The 27062-nt window shown below is 47.2% G+C and overlaps 1 protein-coding gene across 1 annotated transcript; it reads left to right on the top strand.

Annotated features, from left to right (window-relative positions):
- Positions 1–1116: 1116 nt before the first annotated feature.
- Positions 1117–22455, top strand: dclk3 (doublecortin-like kinase 3; the record flags this gene model as incomplete). Its single annotated transcript, XM_079522878.1, has 9 exons — positions 1117–1144; positions 2026–2171; positions 6827–6958; positions 10966–11876; positions 12375–12543; positions 13507–13758; positions 15613–15748; positions 21209–21376; positions 21572–22455. 9 exons carry the CDS (start codon positions 1117–1119, stop codon positions 22453–22455), a joined length of 2826 nt encoding a protein of 941 aa, XP_079379004.1.
- Positions 22456–27062: the final 4607 nt, after the last annotated feature.

Raw genomic sequence — 27062 nt, 5'->3', positions numbered from 1 at the left:
GGTAACTTCCGTCATGTTGTAGTCATTGATTTGTAGTCATCTGGCAGGAAACCACAAGACGGAATCAGTATATTATGAATGGTGGAACTCTTATTCCGCCTTGTTGGTTTCCTGCCAGATGACAAACCAGTGACGACAACATGACGTATATTACCATCCGCTTCCAGACCTTAGAGTCTCTATGAATAGAGACGGCACCCGGAGGAAACCCTGAGGCGAAATGGACATAGTGGCCGAATTTGGTATTGCAGCACTGGCCCAAACACATGAGCGCGCTGGTCCGTTGACTATCACTGCGCACGTTCATGATGACACGTGAACGCTGTTTGCGTGCAATGATAGTCAACGGCTAGCGCGTTCATGTGTTTGGCCCCAATCCATCCCAGAATGCACTCTGTTCCTACCCGGAAGGAGGAGTGAAATCGCCTCATGTGCTTTTGAGTGGATGGGAGGAGAAATCCGGTGCCGTCTCTATTATTATCCAAAATCGCTGTCTGGAGCTTAGAGTATATATTATATACTCTAAGCTAGAGTATATATTATATACTCTAAGCTAGAGTATATATTATATACTCTAAGCTCCAGACAGCGATTTTGGAACACAGACCAGTCTTTCCCTCCGAGGTGGAAAGCCTGGTGACGTGAGGTTAGTCTCCTACTGACTGACTGGAGGAGAGATGACATCTCTCTCAATCCAATTCAAAGGAGATTTATTTGCATGCATGCAAGAAAACATTGTTGCCGAATGCAAAAGTGGACCAAAACAGTCCAAACAAAAACCATGTTGTAGGCCTATGTACTGTACAGTTAACTCAATATGCAATGTATGTATGGGAATAAAGACATGTGTAAACAGAGCTGTGTGTGTGTATACAATGCGACTTAATTAGGCCCGAACCGCACCAATGATTTGCCATGATGCAACTCCTTGGTTTGGGCCTTAGGGACGTCTCTCTCTCTCTCTCTCTCTCTCTCTCTCTCTCTCTCTCTCTCTCTCTCTCTCTATCTATCTGTCTCTCTCTCTCTCTCTCTCTCTCTCTCTCTCTCTCTCTGTCCTTCTCCATGTCAGAAAGTGAAACGCCAAAGATGCTGTGTGTCTCCGTTGCTTCATTAGCCATGCGGCCTCAGCAAAGAACTAACAAGGGCAAGCTTTTGTTCAGGTCTCTCTCTGTGTGTGTGTAGTGTGTGTGTGCGTACGTGTGCTGTGCATGTGTGTGTGCGTGTGTGTGTGTGTTGAAAGAGAGATACGCACAGTACGCGTCTTAAGGAAGCGTAAATAATTCAGCCGTGAGCGCCAAGGTGCTCAAAGAATCTCAATGGCTCGTCGTGCACTCACTCCACGGGGATGGAAAACACTCAAATCTGATCAGCCGGATTTGTTTTCACGTGCACGCGCAGCGCGTGCGGGCGTGCCACACGCACACACACACAGCCGCGCACACGCACACATGCACCTGCGCACACACATAATGGAGGAAGGAACCCAGTGTTTGCGTTTCTTATGAGTTTTCCTTTGTATGCTTTGGAACGGTCCGCTACAATGACTCTCTCTCTCTCTGTCTCTCTCTCTCTCTCTCTCTCTCTCTCTCTCTCTCTCTCTCTCTGTCTCTCTCTCTCTCTCTCTCTCTCTCTGTCTCTCTCTCTCTCTCTCTCTCTCTCCCTCTCTCTCTCTCTCTCTCCCTCTCTCTCTCTCTGTCTCTCTCTCCTCTCTGTCTCTCTCTCTCTCCCTCTCTCTCTCTCTCTCTCTCTCTCTCCCTCTCTCTCTCTCTCTCTCTCTCTGTCTCTCTCTCTCTCTCTCTCTCTCTCTCTCTGTCTCTCTCTGTCTCTCCCTCTCTCTCTCTCTCTCTCTCTCTCTCTCTCTCTCTCTCTCTCTCTCTCTCTCTCTCTCAGGTCCTCCCGGGGGTCATCGAAGGGCGTAGCAGCAGCAGCAGCGGGGGGACCGGGTGGTGGTGGTCCCCCCCCCAGAACAACGTGGCCCCCCCCGCAGCGCGGCGTGGCCCACCCGGCGGTGGCCCCCCACCCCAGGACCCAGTGTCCCCCTCCTCCCCCCTCCCCCTCCTCTCCTCCCCGCCACGCTGCCTCTGTTCCACAGCCGCCACGCGGAGCAGAGCGCCGCGCGGCCGCGCCTGGTGACCGTGGTCCGGCCGTACAGCCAGGGCGCCATGCGCAAGGTATAGGCTGCACCTAGCTCTGGTCCATAGCTCTAATGCTCTGGTCCATAGCTCTAGCTCTAATGCTCTGGTCCATAGCTCTAATGCTCTGGTCCATAGCTCTAATGCTCTGGTCCATAGCTCTAATGCTCTGGTCCATAGCTCTATGCTCTGGTCCATAGCTCTAATGCTCTGGTCCATAGCTCTAATGCTCTGGTCCATAGCTCTAATGCTCTGGTCCATAGCTCTAATGCTCTGGTCCATAGCTCTAATGCTCTGGTCCATAGCTCTAATGCTCTGGTCAAATAGCTCTAATGCTCTGGTCCATAGCTCTAATGTTCTGGTCCATAGCTCTAATGCTCTGGTCCATAGCTCTAATGCGTTGCATTTAGAGCTATGTTACTGTCAACTTCCGGAGCTCGCTCGCAAAACAAAGGCGGGTCGTGTCATTAGAAAGCCTACTTTCCTTAGTGGGAGCACTCTGAGCCCCCCACCACACGTATAAAAGGTACTTTTTGGACAGAAAGGTATTTTTTTTTCACAGGAGGAAAAATATTCTCTATGAGGCAAATTTCTGGGCAATATCGCTAGAAGGCGCAGTGGAGTAACTAAAAGTATTTTTTTTCCACAAACTAAACAAAATCCCTTTTTGGCCAAAAAGTACCGTTTATACGTGTGGTGTGGGGCTCAGAGTGCGTCCACTAAGGAAAGTAGGCTTTCTAATGACACAACCCGCCTTTGTTTTGGTGAGTAGCAAAAAGTTGACAGTAACATAGCTCTAAATGCAACGCATTAGAGCTATGGACCAGAGCTAGGCAGCTGGTGACCTATGATGACTGTCCATGTAGTCATTAACGGACAAGCTGGAGGTCAAGAGATTCAACAGAAAAAGGGAGTTAGAATCTCAAGAGGGGGAAGAGCACCGGATTGTCTGGTTGAGTCATTATTGTCCTCCGCGTCATCAGTGCCCATACCCGAGGCGGGGTTGGCGAAAGGGCCTTTCTGTGTGGAGTTTGCATGTTCTCCCCGTGTCCCCTAGGGTAGTATAGGTACCCTCACAAAAAAACATGCAGTAATCCTGCTCTCTAAACTGCCTCCCCCTGGCCAGCCGGGGCGCCTGATGGAGGGGAAAGGAACTGGTTGGAATATCGTGTTCCTTCCACGCGCTACGTCCAACCAGGGAAACTCCCCCCTGTCAGGTGTAAAGGAGCAACTTGGACACTCAGGCATGAAGGAAGCATGAGTTCAAGTCCCCAGGTTGGCGGAGGGTGTGTAGAGCGGCGAGCCCAGGATCACATTAGATAATTGACACAGGGGTGAAAAATGGGTTACAAAATCGTGGGATAAAAATCATTAAAAAAGAAAAAAAGGAAAAGGGACTTATAATCTCAAGAGGGGGAAGTGCACCGGATTGTCTGGTTGAGTCATTATTGTCAGGAAATTATTAGTAGTCAATGGATCATTGGTTGAGAAACAGTAGGATCTATACACAAGGGAAGCAGTGATCTTAGCCCATATCCCACCCAACACAACAGTGGTCCCCAGGTAGTTGAAGGGATAGCAAGGATTTAAATAAATCTAACCGTAAAAGAACAACATGTCAAGGGCTCCGATATCTATACATAATTCATAAACTGTGTAGCATAATCCAGCTGGTATACAGTAGGTTAGACATAAGGTGCATACGGATGGTTAGACACACACAGAGGTGGTTACACTTCGGTGGGTCCACACATAGCAGCAACTAGGCTGTATGTGACCATTTGACTGAGGGACTGCCATTGGATTCATGTCATGTGAAAGCAGGGAATCATAGCTTCAAATTGACATATTGGTTGTTCAGTTTGACCCACCTGTTTTGGAGATATGGCTTATAGAGTAATGTCTTGCAGAGAAACAGCGAGTTGAGAAAACAGGCTTGAAAGGTTCACTTCTGTGGTCTCTAACATTACACCTATAGCTACATGTTTAAGCATGTATTTCATATTTACATGTCGATTTCAGCTCTGACACTTATTTCAGACATGCTCTAGTATGTGAAGAGTCTGCCTGTGCTAGTAACTAATTTAGAAAAGTTTTTCTCCTCTGGTAAAAAGCTGGAATTTGCGCGATGGCAGGCTCTCAGTCAAATCTGGTCACATGATGAGTTAGGACATTAAGGTGCCAGAGAATATTGGCCTTTTGGGGTTCAGGACGAGCTACTTTGCTACAATCACCCGCCGAGCTAGTCCCCCTACGTCGGGGAAACACAATCACAATCACAGCACCACCAACATAAGATTCTTGAGTGGGTTCCAAATGGCCCCGTACGGGTGTGTAACTCTGAGAGTGGGTTCCAAATGGCCCCGTACGGGTGTGTAACTCTGAGAGTGGGTTCCAAATGGCCCCGTACGGGTGTGTAACTCTGAGAGTGTACAAATGGAACCTCAGAGTGATGGGGGTCCTTGAAATTAAAAAGGTTTGAGACCCACGGGGCGGCGGTGGCTCAGGGGTAGAGTGGCCGGATGGCAACCACAAGGTTGCCAGTTCGAACCCGGGCTCCCCCAGAGTTAGTGTCAAAGTGTCCTTGAGCAAGACACTGAACCCCTAATTGCTCCCGATGTGCTGGTTGGTGCCTTGCATGGTTTCCGCTGCCATCGGTGTATGAATGTGTGTGTGAATGGGTGAATGTAATGCACAATCTATGTAAAGCGCCTTGGATAAAAGGCGCTATATAAATGCACCATTTACCATTTAGCAACCACTGCACACTGAATGGAACAGAGCCTTAATTAGTATCATCGGTAACACCTGTGAAGGAAGTAGGAAGAGTTATTCTGTGTGCCCATTGAACCCATTTTAAGAGTAATCTAAGACCCTAGAGGCCGAGATTCTACAAACAAAAGCCTTTTAAATCAGTAGTTCTCCAAACGTTTTCATGCCAAGAAGGACCCCCAACTTGGTATGTATTTGGCCGTGCGGACCCCCCCCCCCCCCCCCCCGTCTGAAAATGGCGAGATTCAAACATGAGTCTCCTCATGTGTGGGAAAACAAACATCTACCACTGCTATACACTGACACCACGGCGCCTAAACAGCGCCTCACACTGTGACTCCGCCCACAAACGGGGGAAGTTGTGATTTTCGCTCGTTCGCTGCAATGCAATTTGCGGCATTTTCAAAACAATATTGAGCAGAGTAGCGAGTAACGTATTTGCAATGCCATACGTTGAAAGATCTGTTGCCCGTGGACAAGGCACGCTACCTCCGCAAGTTAGATAGCATCGGCATAGATGTTTGTCCGTATGTGATTAAGGATTGGACCAAGTTGCATTGGCAGCCATAGAAAATGCCGGGGTAAATTCTTACCCCGGATGTGACGTTTTTGGGCGTTCCTGTCTAGCGTGGTGTCAGTGTATAGGCAGAGAGAGGGAATCTCCTCCCCCGCCGACAAGGGAAGATATTATATCTAGTGATGGGAGATTAATCGGCAAACATTTTAGTTGTTTTTCGATTAATCGGCATCGTTTCGATTAATCAATCAGAGCGACTAATTAATCGGTCTGATTAATCGGTCTGTCTTTACAGATAAACAAGCCCAAAGTAACAGCTTGAACAGATCTACAAGCTCACAATATTAAATATAAAGGTAATAAAGTTAAATCTGACTTGCCTATATAAGCCTGCAGTGCAGACACCCTGTTACATATATTTTTCAGAATGGACAAAATTATTATAATTGTTCAATACAGAATGAGATCATATCGACATCGGTAATATCGGTTATCGGCCATAACAGCAATTAATTATATCAGATATCGGTATCGGCCAAATTGTCTCATCGGTAGTAATTATATCCATCATCACCATTGTAGGCCATGTCTGTCTCTCCTGTATGAATCACCATTGTAGGCCATGTCTGTCTCTCCTGTATGAATCATTATTCTGCCATCGCCTGCTTGAAGGGGAGACCCAGCAGGCGTTTAGGTCATTGGACAATGTATTAAAGGAAATGAACAAAACAGAACTTAACTACTAAACAGCCAAGTACAGTCCAGCGTTCCTCTCGAATACAATTATGGAGTGAGTGCATGTTTGAAGGCCTTCTTCTGCAATCAATACAGACCAAACCCGTCATCATTCGCTGTACTGTACATAAATAACTAGCGGTAAACAAAAACGACAAACAAACACCAACAACAATGTGATTCATTCATCAAAATGTATGTAGATTTTGACTAGCCCATTTTGGGCGGGAACCCCTTTTGATGTTTTAAGCATTATTTTATGCTTTAGCTATTGAAAAATAGCAGACCTACAAGCTCATACGAGCTTGTAGGTCTGCTATTCTTTTTTTTAATCCTGAAAATGTGGTGCAAATCTTTGAATATATATTCTTTCAGAGTGAAAGTTTTTAACTCAAAACCATATGCTTCTGGGGAGTCCCTGAAACAACATATTTTCAGATGGGGGTCGGCGGCCAATTTCATAACATTTCTGGGGTCTTTGACATGAAATAGTTTGAGAACCACTGACATTAGAAACATAGTTTTTTTCAGAAAACTGTCATGATTTAGAAGACATCAGGTCTAAATGGGTTGGAGGTAAATCCATTACTGAAGTCACCAAATCATCAGGAAAGACATTTGTGTCGTGATTGAAGTGAATCTCATTTTCCTGTGTCTCTCCGTCTCCCAGGTGACGGTGCTGTTGAACCGTAGAGGCGTGGTGTCCTTCGAGCAGCTGCTATTGGATGTCTCGGAGGCCCTGGGCTTCCCTCGCTGGCACAGAGCCAGGGTCACTCGCCTCTACACACCCCACGCCCGCGAGGTGAGGACAAACACACGGCAAACACCTCCATCGTCGACAGCAGTGGTTTTTCAACCCTTTTCACAACAAGGCCCATTATTTATTCTGCATTTGAGCCACGGAACCACCGTTTGATGACATTTAGCCTCTCAGACCCAAAACTAAAGAATATTTTGTTGTCGTTTGTCCACAATTCCATGCTCTATTGATGCCTTGGTACCATTAGGAGAGGGCAAACGTTGTAGAAAATAACAATTCTTCTACATCCTCTAATTGTGTAGACATCTTGTAAATTAAGTCCCGTACGGAAGGGGTTCTCTCTCTCTCTTTTTTTTGCAACCCAGTGTTTGACCTGCATTTTTCACATCTGCTCTTTATAGCGCATGTAAAACACATTTTTGGTATTTCTCCTTCAGATTTTATCCAAATCTCACGCAAATCAGTACACATGATCTCCATAGTCATGTGATCACGACGGATCTGTTTGATTTCTCATATTCCATCCTGACTGGCTAAGATTGGCTTCCAAAGCTTTCAGGAGTGGCCTGTTTTTTGCAAATCATTAACAAAGCGTCTGATTGCGGTGAAACTGTGCATGCCACTCCCACTAGGCTGAGGAAGAAATGACACTCGGACATTTTTCCACAAACGCTCCAGTGTCCGAGGGGCACGTTTTCTAGTTTTGACTCTCTTTTTCTTCTACACAACTTCTCAACAACAATAATGAGCAGTTGAGACGAATAACAGTCTAAGTCCACACTAATTATAGCAAATGACCCTTCTCATCCACTCCGCAGGGAGTTCGAACTACTTTCCTCTGGTAGACGGTACAAAGTACCAAAAGCTAACCAAGCTTCATCCCAAATGCCGTTAAAGGGGAAAACCACCCATTTTCAACATTTTACTATGTCATTAATATACCTTAGAGCTGCTGTGTGGAAATAATGGGGGGAAAAAAGTCCCCCCATGCTGTGTTTCCTAGATCTGAAAAAAATCATTAACATGGTGAAACACATCTTGATGACATCATCAAGATGTTTCACCATGTTAATGGTTTTTTTCAGATCTCCAGTTCTAGGAAACACAGAGTGGGGATACTTTTTTATTATTTCCACACAACAGCTCTAAGGTATATTAATGACATAGTAAAATGTTGAAAATGAGTGGAATGCCCCTTTAAGGCACTAAATGATACCATGTCTCACTAGATTTGTTTTCCAATGTATTTGCCACTGTTTGTTGTCCTGCACCTTTTGCCATGAAAAATAATTGAGTAAGTGTTGTTGCTGTTGTTGTAGCTGTTTGTTTTTTACTGTTGTTGAGACCGAAGACAAATTTCCACACACGGACAATAAATGAAACTAACTAACTAACATTATCCATAATGTATAAATGATGGATAAGGGGTCAGGACAACTAGGCCTTTTCGTGGAGGGGTCAGAATAAATGTTGGACTTAGACTGTTATTCGTCTCAACTGCTCACTCCAGACTAGCATCCAGAAGACTCACTCGTTGCTAATAGATATGAGATGTAGCACATGCATGTCATCATGGTATTCAGGTAGTACTGTAGCACATGCATGTCATCATGGTATTCAGGTAGTACTGTAGCACATGCATGTCATCATGGTATTCAGGTAGTACTGTAGCACATGTACGTCATCATGGTATTCAGGTAGTACTGTAGCACATGCATGTCATCATGGTATTCAGGTAGTACTGTAGCACATGCATGTCATCATGGTATTCAGGTAGTACTGTAGCACATGCACGTCATCATGGTATTCAGGTAGTACTGTAGCACATGCATGTCATCATGGTATTCAGGTAGTACTGTAGCACATGCATATCATCATGGTATTCAGGTAGTACTGTAGCACATGCATGTCATCATGGTATTCAGGTAGTACTGTAGCACATGCATGTCATCATGGTATTCAGGTAGTACTGTAGCACATGCACGTCATCATGGTATTCAGGTAGTACTGTAGCACATGCATGTCATCATGGTATTCAGGTAGTACTGTAGCACATGCATGTCATCATGGTATTCAGGTAGTACTGTAGCACATGTACGTCATCATGGTATTCAGGTAGTACTGTAGCACATGTACGTCATCATGGTATTCAGGTAGTACTGTAGCACATGCATGTCATCATGGTATTCAGGTAGTACTGTAGCACATGCATGTCATCATGGTATTCAGGTAGTACTGTAGCACATGTACGTCATCATGGTATTCAGGTAGTACTGTAGCACATGCATGTCATCATGGTATTCAGGTAGTACTGTAGCACATGCATGTCATCATGGTATTCAGGTAGAGAATCAGCATAAAGAAAACAATGAAGTCTTTCCGATGCTAATTTGCTCCCACTGGATCTTCACGGTCATTCATAATGGATTTGCAATGAATAGGCTGCAAATTAGCAGCGTGCAGACTTCATTAGTATCTGTATTGTTAATAGAAGCACTTCTTAACAATACAGTGTTAACAAATAACACCTAGTTTCATATTTCCCCAATCAGAATATGACAAAGGACTAACGTGGTCTTTGAAGCTTGATTTATCTGATTTGCACAACAGAGCATAATTATAATAATAATTATAATCCACATACATAATTCACTAGTTCTTTCCAGTGGAAAGATGACAGATAGTTGTGCTGGTGACGTAAGACAGGGGTTCTCAACCCGTGGGTCGCGACCCCTCGGGGGGTCGCCAAATTATTTTAGGGGGTCCCCAAATTATTTTCAAAAAAATATATATATATATTTTCACGATTTTTCAAAAATAGCAGACCTACAAGCTTGTAGATCTGCTATTTTTCAATAGCTAAATTATAACAATGCTTAAAACACCAAAAGGGGTTCCCGCCCAAAATGGTTTAAGGTTATTGTAGCAGTCAATTTATATTGGGGGTCGGGAGGGGGCGGGGCGGGGGTCCCGAGACATTGCCAAAGCATTTCCGGGGGTCCCCGGCCACAAACGTTGAGAACCCCTGACGTAAGAAACCCCCAGAGAACCTCACCGTTTACATTACATACAATTAGGATGTATTCATATTTAAAAACAAAATCACACCCGTGTGAACTGAGTGGTGCAAGGTCTTATATAGTCTGATCAGCTATGTCAGTGACGTCACACACTAACCATAGTAACCATGCTCACCTTTGCACGGACACGTACACAGGTACACAAACATAGATACAGACAAAGCTGGTTGTTGGAGTGGTTTGCACCACTCAACAAAATAAAAAAAGGTATATTAAAAACAAATGATGAAGAAAATATGACAACACAAATATAAAAGTACATACTGAATGGAAAAGCAAATAGAAATGTGTTGTGGACAAAGCAAGAACATGATGCTACTATAATAGGCTAGTCATGTGAAAATAAGGAGTACAAATGAAAAAGAAGACTTTTAGAAAATCCATACATGACAATATTTGTATGGATGTCATGTACTGTGTGCCAGCGGTTCCCAAACTTTTTCATGTCAAGGACCCCCAAATTGACCCTGATTAACCCGCAGACCTCCATTTGAAAAAGATACGCCAGGGACCCCCAAATTGACACTGATGAACCCGCAGACCCCCATTTGAAAAACATACGCCAGGGACCCCCCCATAAGAGAAGATTTTTGGCTCTAGCAGTGATTCTCAACCTGCTTAATTTCAAGGACCCCCAGTTTGACATGCATATTAGTCTACAGACCCCCATTTAATGGCATTTCTATCTCTGGGACCCCTGATTTATATTGTAAAATCAATGTTAATGTAACTCTGAGAGTGTACAAATTACACAATACATTTGTACACTCTCAGAGTTACAGACACATAAGGGTCCATTTGGTTCCAGACTATCATTTAGCTGGGTACCCCCTGGAACTCCCTCAAGGACCCCTGGGGGTCCCCGGACCCCACTTTGGGAACCACTGCTGTATGCTTCTCACTGTTGGTTGTAATTTGTAAAGTGTTTTTGTTGTCGTTGCCTTTCTTTCCCCATGCACTCCTCCCCAGGTGAGGGGCGTGTGTGACTTCTTCCGCGGCGAGGTGGCCTTCTTGGCGCTGGGGAGGGCCCGTCCGGAGCTGCAGAGCGTCCTGGAGGCCCTGGAGGAGCTCTTCCCGGAACACTCGCGGTACCGCGCCGACGCGCTCCGGGCCTGGGAGCGCAGGCTGCGCCCGGCGCCCGACAAAGCCTCCAAGACCGACAGCGGGTACAGCGAGGGAACCGAGGACAGCAGCGGGACGACGACGACGCGGACGAACCCCGACGCACACAACAACGACGACGAGGGACACGCACCACACGTCGCCAAGGGTCATCATCATCATCAACACAGGCTAACGCAGCCGCCGCCGCCGCCGCAACATACACGCGCGCCGCACAGGAAGGGAAATTACAACTCGGACCCGTACAATCATCCTCATAACGGTAAATATGTCTGCAGACAGCCCACCCACCCGCCCAATCACCTGCAGAGACTCCAGGTGAGGGACGGCGGCGGGGCCAAAGAGAGGAAACCCTCCATCATCGGGCCGTTTAAACCGGACGAGGGGCAGCGGGAGGCCAACAGGAGAGAGAGCCCCTCCTCCTCCTCCTCCGTGCTTTGTAGGAACTGCTTATTAGCGGCCGGCGGCGGTGGCGGCGGTGCTAAGTATCAGACTCTAGAGAGACCCAAGCAGATAGCGGGAAAGGTACCGCTTCCCCCGGTGACGCGGAAGCACAAAGGAGGAAGTCTGTTTAAAGACAGAGAGATCTCTCCCACGCCCAGCCTTCCTCCTCCTCCTCCTCCTCTTCCTCCTCCTCAGCCAATAACCAGAGACGAGGCGAAGTGCCACAAACTACTGTCCAATCCACTGTCGGTGGGGCCAAACCAGGAAGGGGCAACACAGCAGCAGAGGGTGAACTTTGACCTCCCCACGGACAGGTGAATCCCTAGACCGCTCTCAAAGAGCACTTACGGGCGGCTGCAATTCTAAACTGACCCCTGTAGAAAAGTCAAAGTCCCCCCCCCCCCTGTATTCCCACACTGTTCACGGTTCCCTTTTTTTTACCTTCTTCAACTGTATTCATTTTGAGTGTATATTTGTTAATTTGCTTTTGAATGTTGCTCCGAGGGCAGCTTTTGAATGCTGCTCTGAGGGCAGCTTTTGAATGCTGCTCCGAGGGCAGCTTTTGAATGCTGCTCCGAGGGCAGCTTTTGAATGCTGCTCCGAGGGCAGCTTAACTGCTATACATACACCATTGTCGTTAAATGTTCTGATGAATTGAAAATGGATGCATTGTAAACAAGTCTTAGTTCTTTTTCTGGTTTATCTTCGTAGCAGAGTTTGTATTGACTTGTGCTTTCGTTTGAAATTCAATCAATCAATCAATCAATCAATCAATCAATCAATCAATCAATCAATCAATCAATCAATCACAGGAGTCACGTGGCGCTGTCGGACATCGAGCGCCGCTACGAAATGGGCCGCGTGGTCGGCGACGGAAACTTCGCCGTGGTGCGCGAGTGCCGCTGCCGCGACACGGGCGCCGCCATGGCCATGAAGATCGTGGACCGCTCCAAGCTGGTGGGGCGAGAGCACATGATGCAGGTTAGAATTTACTCTAACCCATTTAGACCTGACATCGATTCTACAAAATGACAGTTTTCTGAAAAACCTCATGTTTCTAATGTCAGTCGTTCTCAAACTATTTCATGTCAAGGACCCCCAGAATTATATGTAATTTGCCACTGAAAATATGTTGTTCCAGGGACACCCCCCCAGAACCAAAATTTTAGTTAAAAACATTGGCCCTGAAATAATATATTCAAAGACTTGCGCCAAATTTTCACGATTTAAAAAAAATAGCAGACCTACAAGCTTGTAGCGCGCCACTCGGTGGCGCGCTACGAGCTTGTAGATCTGCTATTTTTCAATAGCTAAAGTATAACATAATGCTTAAAACACCAACAGGGGTTCCCGCCCAACATGGGTTAATTTTTATTCTTTTAAGATTTGTTTGGTGGGGCTTTTTATGCCTCTATTGATAGGGAACAGTATACAGACAGGAAAGGGGGAGAGAGATCGGGAGTCGAACCCGTGGCACGCCCGTCCGGCTGGCTTGGCAGCGGTTGAGCTAACTATCCGGGCCAGTTTTAGTTAAGTTTTGACATATTCTTTTCTAATTCAGTTAGTTTTAGTTCTTTTTTAGAGCGGGCTTGCTAGTTTTTAGTTTTGTGACAATGCTTAGTGTTAGTTTTAGTTTTTTCCGACCTAAACTAATTTTGTCTATCATCATTTCAGTTAGTTTTAGTTAGTTTTGTAAACACACAATAGTTTCAGTTTAGTTATCGTTTATCTTTTGCTTTCTAGTTTTTATTTAGTTCAGTTAACAGAAATGTTTTTATTAATTTTTTGTTAGTTTTAGTTAACTATAATAAGATAAATCCTTATAGCAGTCCTTATAGCAGCACAGGGATAAAGGTTGGGATATTGCACTTGTTTAGAAGTCTAATGGCTTGTGGGAAAAGCTTGTTTTTTTTACTCCCAATGCTTGGATACCCTGTGACGCAGAACGAGCTGAGCCTGCTGGGCAGCCTGTCGCATGCCCGCGTGGTGCGTCTGTTCACCCACTACCACACGCCCACCCACTCCTACCTGCTGATGGAGCTGGTGGCCGGCGGCGACCTGTTCGAGGCCATCGCCGAGAGGGGCAAGTTCCCCGAGGAGGAGGCCGGCATGATGGTGTCCGACGTGAGCGAGGCTCTGAGCTACATCCACGGCAAGAGCATCGTCCACCGGGACCTGAAGCCAGAGAACCTACTGGTGAGTAGAGAGCAAGAGCATCGTCCACCGGGACCTGAAGCCAGAGAACCTACTGGTGAGTAGCTGGAAGTGCATCGTCCACCGGGACCTGAAGCCAGAGAACCTACTGGTGAGTAGCTGGAAGTGTCAAGGACACGTTTTAACATTCAAGACAGTGTGGTGAGTATAGTTTGAAGTGTCAAGGACACTTTTCAACATTCAAGACAGTGGCCTTGTGGTTAGAGTGAGACAGTAAAAATGGGACCCTATGATTCCCTGCTTGGCACTCAGCATCAATGGGTTGGATTGGGGGTCAAATCAACTAATCAAATGATTCTCAAGCGCGGCACGGCTGCAGCTCACCGCTCCTTGGCTGCAGCTCACCCGCTCCTTGGCTGCGGCTCACCCGCTCCTTGGCTGCAGCTCACCCACTCCTTGGCTGCAGCTCACCCGCTCCTTGGCTGCGGCTCACCCGCTCCTTGGCTGCAGCTCACCCACTCCTTGGCTGCAGCTCACCCGCTCCTTGGCTGCGGCTCACCCGCTCCTTGGCTGCAGCTCACCCGCTCCTTGGCTGCGGCTCACCCGCTCCTTGGCTGCGGCTCACCCGCTCCTTGGCTGCAGCTCACCCGCTCCTTGGCTGCGGCTCACCCGCTCCTTGGCTGCAGCTCACCCGCTCCTTGGCTGCGGCTCACCCGCTCCTTGGCTGCAGCTCACCGCTCCTTGGCTGCAGCTCACCCACCGCTCCTTGGCTGCGGCTCACCCGCTCCTTGGCTGCAGCTCACCCGCTCCTTGGCTGCAGCTCACCCGCTCCTTGGCTGCAGCTCACCCGCTCCTTGGCTGCAGCTCACCGCTCCTTGGCTGCAGCTCACCCGCTCCTTGGCTGCAGCTCACCCACCGCTCCTTGGCTGCGGCTCACCCGCTCCTTGGCTGCAGCTCACCCGCTCCTTGGCTGTAGCTCACCGCTCCTTGGCTGCTCCTTGGCTGTAGCTCACCGCTCCTTGGCTGCAGCTCACCCGCTCCTTGGCTGCAGCTCACCCGCTCCTTGGCTGCAGCTCACCCGCTCCTTGGCTGCGGCTCACCCGCTCCTTGGCTGCGGCTCACAGAGATGCGTCAAATGCGGAGAACAAATGTGTCACGTGTGTGACAAACAGGACAACTTTTACTTTGACATCTCATATACGACTCTCATATACAACTTTTACTTTGACATCTCATATACGACTCTCATATACAACTTTTACTTTGACATCTCATATACGACTCTCATATACAACTTTTACTTTGACATCTCTACACAAGAGTCAAATGAGTTTGTTTCTCCCTCAACATTGTAAAAAACTATGTTATGTTTTACATAAATACTGTACATGCATGTAGGTATGTGAGTGTGCGTGCGTGCGTGCGTGCGTGCGTGCGTGCGTGCGTGCGTGCGTGCGTGCGTGCGTGCGTGCGTGCCTCCATGTGTGGGTGTATACAGTATGTTATGTAACAGGCATACAATATAGTGTCAGTCATTCAAAACACTTGGTAAACATCAGCCAATCATATTGCTACCCCAGTATACATCTGTCTGGGCTCTAGTTACGCTGTAAAAGGCATAGAACTGCTCTCCTGCTCTCTCTCTTGTTTCAAAGGCATAGAACTGCTCTCCTGCTCTCTCTCTTGTTTCAAAGGCATAGAACTGCTCTCCTGCTCTCTCTCTTGTTTCAAAGGCATAGAACTGCTCTCCTGCTCTCTCTCTTGTTTCAAAGGCATAGAACTGCTCTCCTGCTCTCTCTCTTGTTTCAAAGGCATGCCTCTCTCTGTTTCTGCTCTCCTGCTCTCTCTCTTGTTTCAAAGGCATGCCTCTCTCTGTTTCCTCCCTCCATTTTGCAGTTGGAACGTCAGGCCGACTGCAGCATCCGCAGGCTGAAGCTGGGGGACTTTGGTCTGGCCATGGTGGTCACGGAACCCATCTTCACCATCTGTGGAACGCCCACCTACGTGGCGCCTGAGATCCTCTCTGAGACAGGTCTGTGTCCCTCCCTCCCTCCCTCCCTCCCTCCTCTCTTCTCCATTCATAGTTCTTTTTAACCCATTTTGACCTGAGATCAGATTCTAAAAATGTCTTCTACATCCTGACAGTTTTCTGAAAAAGCTATGTTTCTATGTCAGTCGTTCTTCGATTTTTCGAGCTTGTAGATCTGCTATTTTTCAATAGCTAAAGCATAACATAATGCTAACACCAAAAGGGGTTCCCGCCCAAATGAGCCTGCAGTGCACTGGGGTTTCCTCTTCATCATTTTAGCCCCCGAGGCCCATCTGTCCGTTACTGTTACTCCATCACTTCATCCCAAGTAACATATTTTGTACACTACTGGCTGAAGATATCTTCAATCAAATGAGAATGCCCCATGGCCTATCAATTTACAATTTATTTAGCAGACAGTCTTAATCCAGAGCGATTTACAGTAAGCAAGAACAACACACGGTAATACATCAAATACATAGAAATAAAGAACATAACATCCGTCTAACAGTAGAATATATGTACAATGAAACGTATGAGTATACAATAGAGTGCTACAGTACGTCTACATAAAATGCTTAAAAAAATAAAAGTACATATACAAGTTCAATAAGTACAAGTTGAGTCTTTGCATACGTCTGTAGCCCTGTATCGAGGCTGGAGCAATTAAGTGCTACGGCAAGTGCTATGGGCTAAGATGGAGTCTGAAGAGGTGGGTTTTCAGACTACGGCGGAAGATTGGGAGTGAGTCTGCAGTTCTGATTGTTGTCCCAGAAGTTGTCCCAGAGGTCTGGGACGAGTGGAGCGTTGCCCCGGCTGTTTTACTGAATGTCCTGCCAGCCTCCCTGTGTTGGCTGATCTGAGGTCTGGGACGAGTGGAGCGTTGCCCCGGCTGTTTTAGAGGTCTGGGACGAGTGGAGCGTTGCCCCGGCTGTTTTACTGAATGTCCTGCCAGCCTCCCTGTGTTGGCTGATCTGAGCGCGCTGGGGGGTTTGTAGGGTCCAATCAGACTTTGAAGATATGGATGTGCCATACCTTTGGTTGCAGAGTTTTGTACTCAACTGGGAGCCAATGGAGGTTAGTGGAGAAGGAGGGAGACATGTGAGAATTTTGGCTGGTTGAGGACCAAGGGTGCTATGCTCTACTGCCACCCTCAGGCTAAAATGTAAATTTTGCTGGCTTAGGGAGTCTATTTTCAAAAACTGGCAGAGAAAATTTAGCAGAACACAACAAAAGTCAGAGTCCAAGGGTGTTTATTGAAATGAAGGGTGCGACACATAGGTGGAACAGGGGAAGCTGGGAGTGGATGTGGTGAGCAGGCCGAGGCTGGTGGCAAGCAGGCAATTGACTATATTTCACACGTACAGGAGCCATTTTGCTCTTACATCATATTTGCAGGTTGGGAAGAAATGCGTTCACTTCATTAACTTAATAGAAAAATGGCTGCCGTGTGAATATGGATATGGTAAATAGAGCAGGTTAGTATGGTCACTGAGGCAGCAGAGAACAAGAGGAGTCAAAAACCACGACTTCACGAGGTGCAAAAACACTTAAGACTGTGATTCACAGAGGCCCGGCCCCTTTTCCACCAAAATAACTTGTTCTAGAAGTGGTTCCGTTCTAGATTCATGGAACCACCGGCAGTTGGTTCCAGTTCCAAACCAACCTTTAGGGTTCTGAACCAATTATTTCTCAGTGGAAACACACTCTGAACTGGTTCAATATTAGGCAGGGGTTCCTACTCAGTCTGTGTCTCATAGGAAGGCTGTGGGCAGTTCAGAAACACACTCTGAACTGGTTCAATATTAGGCAGGGGTTCCTACTCAGTCTGTGTCTCATAGGAAGGCTGTGGGCAGTTCAGAAACACACTCTGAACTGGTTCAATATTAGGCAGGGGTTCCTACTCAGTCTGTGTCTCATAGGAAGGCTGTGGGCAGTTCAGAAACACACTCTGAACTGGTTCAATATTAGGCAGGGGTTCCTACTCAGTCTGTGTCTCATAGGAAGGCTGTGGGCAGTTCAGAAACACACTCTGAACTGGTTCAATATTAGGCAGGGGTTCCTACTCAGTCTGTGTCTCATAGGAAGGCTGTGGGCAGTTCAGAAACACACTCTGAACTGGTTCAATATTAGGCAGGGGTTCCTACTCAGTCTGTGTCTCATAGGAAGGCTGTGGGCAGTTCAGAAACACACTCTGAACTGGTTCAATATTAGGCAGGGGTTCCTACTCAGTCTGTGTCTCATAGGAAGGCTGTGGGCAGTTCAGAAACACACTCTGAACAGGTTCAATATTAGGCAGGGGTTCCTACTCAGTCTGTGTCTCATAGGAAGGCTGTGGGCAGTTCAGAAACACACTCTGAACTGGTTCAATATTAGGCAGGGGTTCCTACTCAGTCTGTGTCTCATAGGAAGGCTGTGGGCAGTTCAGAAACACACTCTGAACTGGTTCAATATTAGGCAGGGGTTCCTACTCAGTCTGTGTCTCATAGGAAGGCTGTGGGCAGTTCAGAAACACACTCTGAACTGGTTCAATATTAGGCAGGGGTTCCTACTCAGTCTGTGTCTCATAGGAAGGCTGTGGGCAGTTCAGAAACACACTCTGAACTGGTTCAATATTAGGCAGGGGTTCCTACTCAGTCTGTGTCTCATAGGAAGGCTGTGGGCAGTTCAGAAACACACTCTGAACTGGTTCAATATTAGGCAGGGGTTCCTACTCAGTCTGTGTCTCATAGGAAGGCTGTGGGCAGTTCAGAAACACACTCTGAACTGGTTCAATATTAGGCAGGGGTTCCTACTCAGTCTGTGTCTCATAGGAAGGCTGTGGGCAGTTCAGAAACACACTCTGAACTGGTTCAATATTAGGCAGGGGTTCATACTCAGTCTGTGTCTCATAGGAAGGCTGTGGGCAGTTCAGAAACACACTCTGAACTGGTTCAATATTAGGCAGGGGTTCCTACTCAGTCTGTGTCTCATAGGAAGGCTGTGGGCAGTTCAGAAACACACTCTGAACTGGTTCAATATTAGGCAGGGGTTCCTACTCAGTCTGTGTCTCATAGGAAGGCTGTGGGCAGTTCAGAAACACACTCTGAACTGGTTCAATATTAGGCAGGGGTTCCTACTCAGTCTGTGTCTCATAGGAGGGCTGTGGGCAGTTCAGAAACACACTCTGAACTGGTTCAATATTAGGCAGGGGGAAGAAAAGAAACATAACCGGTACACTAGAGGTTTACTTGATACTATTTTTCTACTCTTTGTTCGCTCTGTTTTTTTTTGCACTCTATAGTCTATCCCTTTGTTTGCTGTTATATAATATATTTGCTCCTGCATTGTCTGAAGGAACAAAAATATGTTTTACCTTATTTTAATAAGTTGTACCTAGCGTTGCAGTCCCGCCCCCCCTCGAGAGACCCGGAAAAGAAATCCCTGTTCATTTTCCTCATAGACTTTTCAGAAAGTATTTATTTAAAGACGTTTACGCTTTTTGTTGTTTTTCTTTTTTGTAATTATTTGTTTGGTCCAAAATAGTTTGTTGTCATGATTTGTCACGACTCGAGTTGGCTTCGTACTACGGTTAAAAGGTCTTTAAATAAATACTTTTTGAAATGTCTATGGGAAAAATGCATTGGGATTAATTTCCTGGGCCTGGCGTCAGGGGGCGGGACTGCGACGCTCTATAATAATGCAGATGTAAAAAGATGTCTTGAACCTTGACCAGAGCTTTATAGACTGTGGAGGTGATGAGCTGATGGGAGGGAGGCAGGTGAGGGAGATGAGGGAACTGGTAACAGGTGTGCTAACTTAAAGCTGGATGCTGGAGCCACATCCTATGGCCAAAACACACGCCCGCCCATACACTCACTCAATCAAGACGCAGACGCAAACACAAGGACACAGACAGAGACTGTCTCATCATTGAATTATCTCATAATCTAATCCTGCGTACTGCAACGTGAACCCTACTGATTTCGCTGACCTCACGACTTGGCGTTTCCTCTAGCACCGCATGCTTTGGCCAAAACGTCTGGTTGGGTGTAAGGAGATATGGTGTCCTTAGTGCTTTAGACTCTTACTAACCTGGTTCAGATTCAGATTAATCCATTTTGGGCGGGAACCCCTTTTGGTGTTTTAAGCATTATGTTATGCTTTAGCTATTGAAAAATAGCAGATCTACAAGCTCATAGCGTGCCACCGAGTGGCGAGCTACGAGCTTGTAGGTCTGCTATTTTTGAAAAATCGTGAAAATGTGGCGCAAATATTTGAATATATATTCTTTCAGAGCGAACGTTTTTAACTCAAATCTTTGCTTCTGGGGGGTCCCTGGAACAACATATTTTCAGATGGGTGTCGGCGGCCAATTACATAATTCTGGGGCTCCTTGACATAAAATAGTTTAAGAACCACTGACATAGAAACAGGGTTTTTCTGAAAACTGTCAGGATTTAGAAGACATTTGTAGAATCGTAGAGAGTAACCATTGCCTCCTCTCTCTGTCCCAGCAGGCTATGGTCCTGCGGTGGACGTGTGGGCTCTGGGGGTGACCCTGTGTAGAGAGAGTAACCATTGCCTCCTCCTCCTACAGGCTACGGTCTTGCGGTGGACGTGTGGGCTCTGGGGGTGACCCTGTGTAGAGAGAGTAACCGTTGCCTCCTCCTCCTCCAGGCTACGGTCTTGCGGTGGACGTGTGGGCTCTGGGGGTGACCCTGTGTAGAGAGAGTATAACCATTGCTTCCTCCTACAGGCTACGGTCTTGCGGTGGACGTGTGGGCTCTGGGGGTGACCCTGTGTAGAGAGAGTAACCGTTGCTTCCTCCTCCTCCAGGCTACGGTCTTGCGGTGGACGTGTGGGCTCTGGGGGTGACCCTGTGTAGAGAGAGTAACCGTTGCTTCCTCCTCTTCCAGGCTACGGTCTTGCGGTGGACGTGTGGGCTCTGGGGGTGACCCTGTGTAGAGAGAGTAACCGTTGCTTCCTCCTCCTCTTCCAGGCTATGGTCTTGCGGTGGACGTGTGGGCTCTGGGGGTGACCCTGTGTAGAGAGAGTATAACCGTTGCCTCCTCCTCCTACAGGCTACGGTCTTGCAGTGGACGTGTGGGCTCTGGGGGTGACCCTGTGTAGAGAGAGTAACCGTTGCCTCCTCCTCCTACAGGCTACGGTCTTGCAGTGGACGTGTGGGCTCTGGGGGTGACCCTGTGTAGAGAGAGTAACCGTTGCCTCCTCCTCCTACAGGCTATGGTCCTGCGGTGGACGTGTGGGCTCTGGGGGTGACCCTGTGTAGAGAGAGTAACCGTTGCCTCCTCCTCTTCCAGGCTACGGTCTTGCGGTGGACGTGTGGGCTCTGGGGGTGACCCTGTGTAGAGAGAGTAACCGTTGCCTCCTCCTCCTACAGGCTACGGTCTTGCGGTGGACGTGTGGGCTCTGGGGGTGACCCTGTGTAGAGAGAGTAACCGTTGCCTCCTCCTCCTCCAGGCTACGGTCTTGCGGTGGACGTGTGGGCTCTAGGGGTCATCCTGTACATCCTGCTCTGTGGGTTCCCCCCGTTCCGCAGCCGGGACAGGGACCAGGACGAGCTGTTCCAGCTGATCAAACAAGGGGACCTCCACTTCCTGTCCCCCTACTGGGACGCCATCTCAGACGGTGAGACACGGGCGAGCACGCGGACGCACACACTTACAGCACACAGCGTTTTTTTCCTCTATTGAATTATTTCACTTTATTGTGTGTGTGTGTGTGTGTGTGTGTGTGTGTGTGTGTGTGTGTGTGTGTGTCCGTGCATGTGTGTGTGTGCATGTACGTGCGTGTACGTGCGTGCGGGTGTGTGTGCACGTGTAGGAGCCAGAAGCCTGGTCACGGCCCTGTTGCAGGCGGATCCCACGGCGCGGCTGACATCAGCGCAGACCTTCCAACATCCCTGGGTCCAGGCTATGACCGCGGCCTGCCGCCAGGGGGCGCTCCCGGACAGAACACAGAGCAACACAACAGCAGCAGCAGGACAGTCTGGAACAGATCAGGAGACACCAGAAGGAGGAGGACAACAGAGACCTGAGGCCACCGGAGATGGAGACGACGATGATGATGATGAGAGACCGCCGACTGCCAGCAGCCATGATGTGGCAGATCCAGACACAGCAGAGGAACACACTCACATTAAACCCGACGGTGGCAGCAGCAGAAGTGAGGAAAGACCGGTCCGGAGTCCGGAGGGACCGGTCCAGGACGACCACCACCAGGCAACAGAGACCGCCGGCTCCGTTCTTCGGACCGTGTCGCGGGAGATCAAAGCTGCCGCCGCCGACGGCCTTCGCGCACCGTCACAGACCACCCAACAGACCTCCGAGTGCGCAGACCAGGAGGCAGCAGAAACGCAGGCCCCGGGTGAGGCCACCGCACCTTCGGCCTCCTCCAGCGTCGGACCAGCGGCGGCCAGCCCGACGACCGCTTCTCGAAACCAACAGAACCAGCTTAACGGCGATAACGACGACACCACCGCCTCCGCCCCGGTTCCGTCGCAAGATCAACTAGCGGACACTCGCCTCCTCCCCGCACAGGAGGAGGAGGATGATGTCGGGCCTCAGCTGTCTCGTCCCAATTCACTGACACCTCCGCAGGACAAATCTGACCTCCACGCCGACCACCACCCGCCACGGGTCGATGCCTCTTCTACTCAGCCCCCCCCAGCCCAGCAGGAGGAGGAGCCTAACACCCAACCCCTCTGACTTAACACTATCATTAGACCATTGATTGATTGATTGATTGATTGATTGAATACTTTATTAGTCGGATATGTAAACGGCACGTGGTACAGTCAGACGTTAGCCTGATCAGCATTCCTTTTCGGGGGTTTATGATCCGGTCGCGAGCGGATGATATCGTTACGTCATGTTGTAGTCATTGTTTTGTATTTGTAGTCGTCAGGCCGGAACCCTCTCCACCAGAACATCCTTTCCCCCAAACCCGGAAGAATAATACCTTCCCAATAAAAGCCATCATGTGACGTAGTGCGAGTCATGCTTTTATTGGGGAAGGTATCTGACCTCCATGCCGACCACCAACCCGACCGGATCACACGGCAATTCAGTAACACAGACCAGGCTTTCCTCCGAAGTGGAAAGGCCTGGTGACGCGAGGTTAGTCAGACGTCAAGGCTAAAAAGCATAACAACAAAAAGTCCTGAAAACTTGTTTCCATTGTGGTCCTATTATGTAATTCAGTTCCTCAACATTATAGCATAAAATCTTAACACAATAATACCAATGTCATCAACAAATACAAAACACTATAATTATGTACACAACGGAGGAAAGGGAAAAACAGCTGCAGTGAATGACACCTCCACACGCACACGCACACGCACACACACAATACATCTATCTGATGGTTAGCATTTGTCTGTCAAAATTAACAACAACAACAACATACGCCCGGTGTCGTGCATGGAAAACAGCAGATCTACAAGCTCACACCGCGCTGCGAGCGCGACACGCTGTGAGCTTCTGGGTCGACGGTTAAGTTTTGTCACGCGACACCGTCATCATACGATACGCTGGACTTCACACTTAGACGAGATTCATTCATGAGATTCCGCTGGTTGTAATAGCGCTTGATTGACGGGTGACACATGGGTGTGTGGATCCTGTTATAGCGCAACAACAACGTGAATTAACTGGGTGAGCGGCGGCGTTGGTGGTCGTCACCAAACAAAGGGTGAACAGCAGAGAGGCTGTGCACGCTTGTGTTAACATTGTTTGCAGTGTTTCAAGTCAGAGGTGTAAGTAACTGGCAACGTTCCTGACCTTTAAATACAACCAACTGCTCCATTTCATTTCATTTCATGATTCCATTCCACCTCAATTCAATCCAAAGGAGCTTTATTGGCATGAGAAAAACATATATGTTTACAGTATGTTGCCAAAGCAAGTGTCAAAAACACAATAAAACGAACTGGGGACAGTATATACAGTTGGAGGGGGTACCACGGCATTGTGTAAACAAACAGAGCTATGTGTCACTTTGGCAAGCTTGGAAAAAGTAGGCTGATAGAAATAGTTATAGATGTTGGTGAAGACGGTAGGTAGGTAAACATTTTTGGAAACATATAAAGCTTTCCTCAGTCCATACACATATTTTAAGGAAACAAACAGCAGCAATCTTTTCAGGGTTTTGCTGTTGTCTTTTCAGGACAAAATAGCAGCAGTTTTCCAAAACAATTTAAAGAGTAAACAAAGGAGCACGTGTACAGTGGGTCTATGTCTGCGGTTCACTCGGTACAGCCAGTGCAGTCAGTATAGTCCTTGCATTCCATTGGATGACCTTCTCTCAGCCAGCGACATGCGGCAGTTCACAAATCTTGCTGCGGCCGCGTTCGCATTTCACTTCATCATCAGATATAGTGGCTGATACTGTATAGCTACTTCGTGTATATTCACTGTCTAGTATACCTCATCGTTCTCTCATACTACGTAGTCTTATCACGGTGTGTTGACTGTTGCAAACACTTCTGTGCTTTTTGTACTGTACTAGTAATAAACTATACATTATTATTATTATTGTAGCCTGGCGCATTATCACTGTGATATGGGTTTACATAGCTTAACTGCCTTTGTCAAGTGTTTACTGTCTCATATTTGGGAAATTGCTGTTCCAAATAACGTCCAACCAAACGACCGTGCTGCATCGAAACCCCAAAGAAACCTCTTATCTCTCCATATTCAAACGTTGTGTTTATTCTGTAAACTACCGCCTACTTGATCAGAGTCACACGACAACGTTGTGTTTATTCTGTAAACTACCGCCTACTTGATCAGAGTCACACGACAACGTTGTGTTTATTCTGTAAACTACCGCCCTACTTGATCAGAGTCACACGACAACGTTGTGTTTATTCTGTAAACTACCGCCCTACTTGATCAGAGTCACACGACAACGTTGTGTTTATTCTGTAAACTACCGCCCTACTTGATCAGAGTCACACGACAACGTTGTGTTTATTCTGTAAACTACCGCCCTACTTGATCAGAGTCACACGACAAAACGTTGTGTTTATTCTGTAAACTACCGCCCTACTTGATCAGAGTCACACGACAAAACGTTGTGTTTATTCTGTAAACTACCGCCCTACTTGATCAGAGTCACACGACAAAACGTTGTGTTTATTCTGTAAACTACCGCCCTACTTGATCAGAGTCACGTTGTGTTTATTCTGTAAACTACCGCCCTACTTGATCAGAGTCACGTTGTGTTTATTCTGTAAACTACCGCCCTACTTGATCAGAGTCACACGACAAAACGTTGTGTTTATTCTGTAAACTACCGCCCTACTTGATCAGAGTCACACGACAAAAGCGTCAAGAGTAGCAGATCCACAAGCTCTATTTGGAGATCCTCTACTTGTGAAATGTTTGAATTTGAACAGTTTTGCACACACGAGGGTTTACGCCGCGACAGAGACGAGTCGACATATAATAGGACAGCAACAGCATACTGTACTATTACTACGACTGGGTCAAGTGTCTTCGATGTGTGTGTGTGTGTACAGTACAGTACAGTACAGTATGTGAATACAGTATATGTGTGCAAACGAATGGAAGGGAGGTATATGGCTCCCTATCCATTCCACTCAGACCAAATAAGGTCTATGTGTCTATCCAGTGGGAGTGGTCTGGTCCCGTCGCCGTCAGATCAGACAGCTGACACTGTGTGACATCCTCTCCCTAAACACACACACACACACACGCACACGCACACACACACACACACACGCACACACACGCACACACACGCACACACACACACACACGCATGCACGCACACAACCCCAGTTCCATACATGTGTGCCCCACCCCACCCCAGCACCCGTGAAAGCTGGTAGTGAGCCACATATCTGGAACGCTGCTGCTGCGACCCAGAATGTATGGTCAAGGACGGCTTTGTCTCTCTCTCTCTTTCCCTCCTTCTCTGTCTTACCCTACAGCCATACTGTACCAGTGTTGTTTTTGGCAGCAAATTCTGATTTTAGTTTTAGTCATAGTCTTTTGAATAGTTTTCATATAGTTTTAGTCACATTTTAGTCACCTGGAATGCCTTAGTGTTAGTCTAGTTTTAGTCGACTAAATGTCATGCGATTTTAGTCGCCTAAATCGACAGTTGATTTAGTCGACTAAAATGTATTTTGGTGGGCCTTGATGCCATCGTAATGACTGATTTTACACTTGCTGAAAATAGCCGATCTACAAGTTCACAATGCGTCGCGCTGCGACGCATTGTGAACTTGTAGATCGGCTATTTTCAGCATGCAACCAAGTGTAAAATGACTTATACAGGATATCTAGTCCACTAGTCGCTTCCTAACATTTTAGTCTAGTTTTTATTTGTTGACGAAATTGTCAGTATATTTAGTCTTAGTTTTAGTCATCATAGCTTAGTTTTCATGTAGTTTCCATTTAGTTTTCGTCAGTGGAAAAGGGTAGTCGACGAACATTTTTCGTCTTAGTTTTAGTCGACGAAAACAACACTGTACTGTACACACACACGCACTGTCGCGCACGCACGCACGCACGCACGCACGCACGCACAACTAGTTGGGCCAGTTTGAGGGCCAGTGACCACACCACCACCACCACCACCACCACCAACCACAACTACAAAGACTAGTATTTCAAAAAATACTGCGAAAGTAAGGCAGTATTAAGCAAGTGTATTGCTTTGCTTTTCAAAAAAAGATTTCGTAAGAGGCGCTGCAGTTACAAAATGTTCTTCAAGGTCTTTAGTATTAAAAAAAAGACATTGTAGCCTATGACCCTAATCATTTCTCAATATAACAGCCTGTTCATAAACAATTAAGTGATGAATTCACTTGAGCACATGATGTGCTGTTTTTGTTAATGACCCTCATTTCTAAACATAATAGCCTTATTATGAGTTTATAACAAGTGATAAATTCACTTGGTTGCTGTTTTGTTTCTTGTCCCATTCTGGGCGGGAACCCCTTTTGGTGTTAGCATTATGTTATGCTTTAGCCATTGAAAAATAGCAGATCTACAAGCTCATAGCGCGCCACCGAGTGGCGCGCTACGAGCTTGTAGGTCTGCTATTTTTGAAAAATCGAACGACTGACATATAAACATAGCTTTTTCAAGAAAACTGTCAGGATGTAGAAGACATTTTTAGAATCTGATCTCAGGTCAAAATGGGTTAAAATGAATGTCATATAGTTTCTGTGGGGGGGCAGACAGCTAGGCCTAGTAGCTGAGGCCCCTGGGCCCATTCCTCCCTTCGTCTTGTCGCATATCAGGTTTTTTTTTTTGGTCACCTTTCCATAAATTCT

Source organism: Electrona antarctica (genome assembly GCF_951216825.1).
Source record: "Electrona antarctica genome assembly, chromosome: 15".
Classification (NCBI taxonomy): domain Eukaryota; kingdom Metazoa; phylum Chordata; class Actinopteri; order Myctophiformes; family Myctophidae; genus Electrona; species Electrona antarctica.
This window is presented reverse-complemented; position numbering and strand designations above follow the sequence as displayed.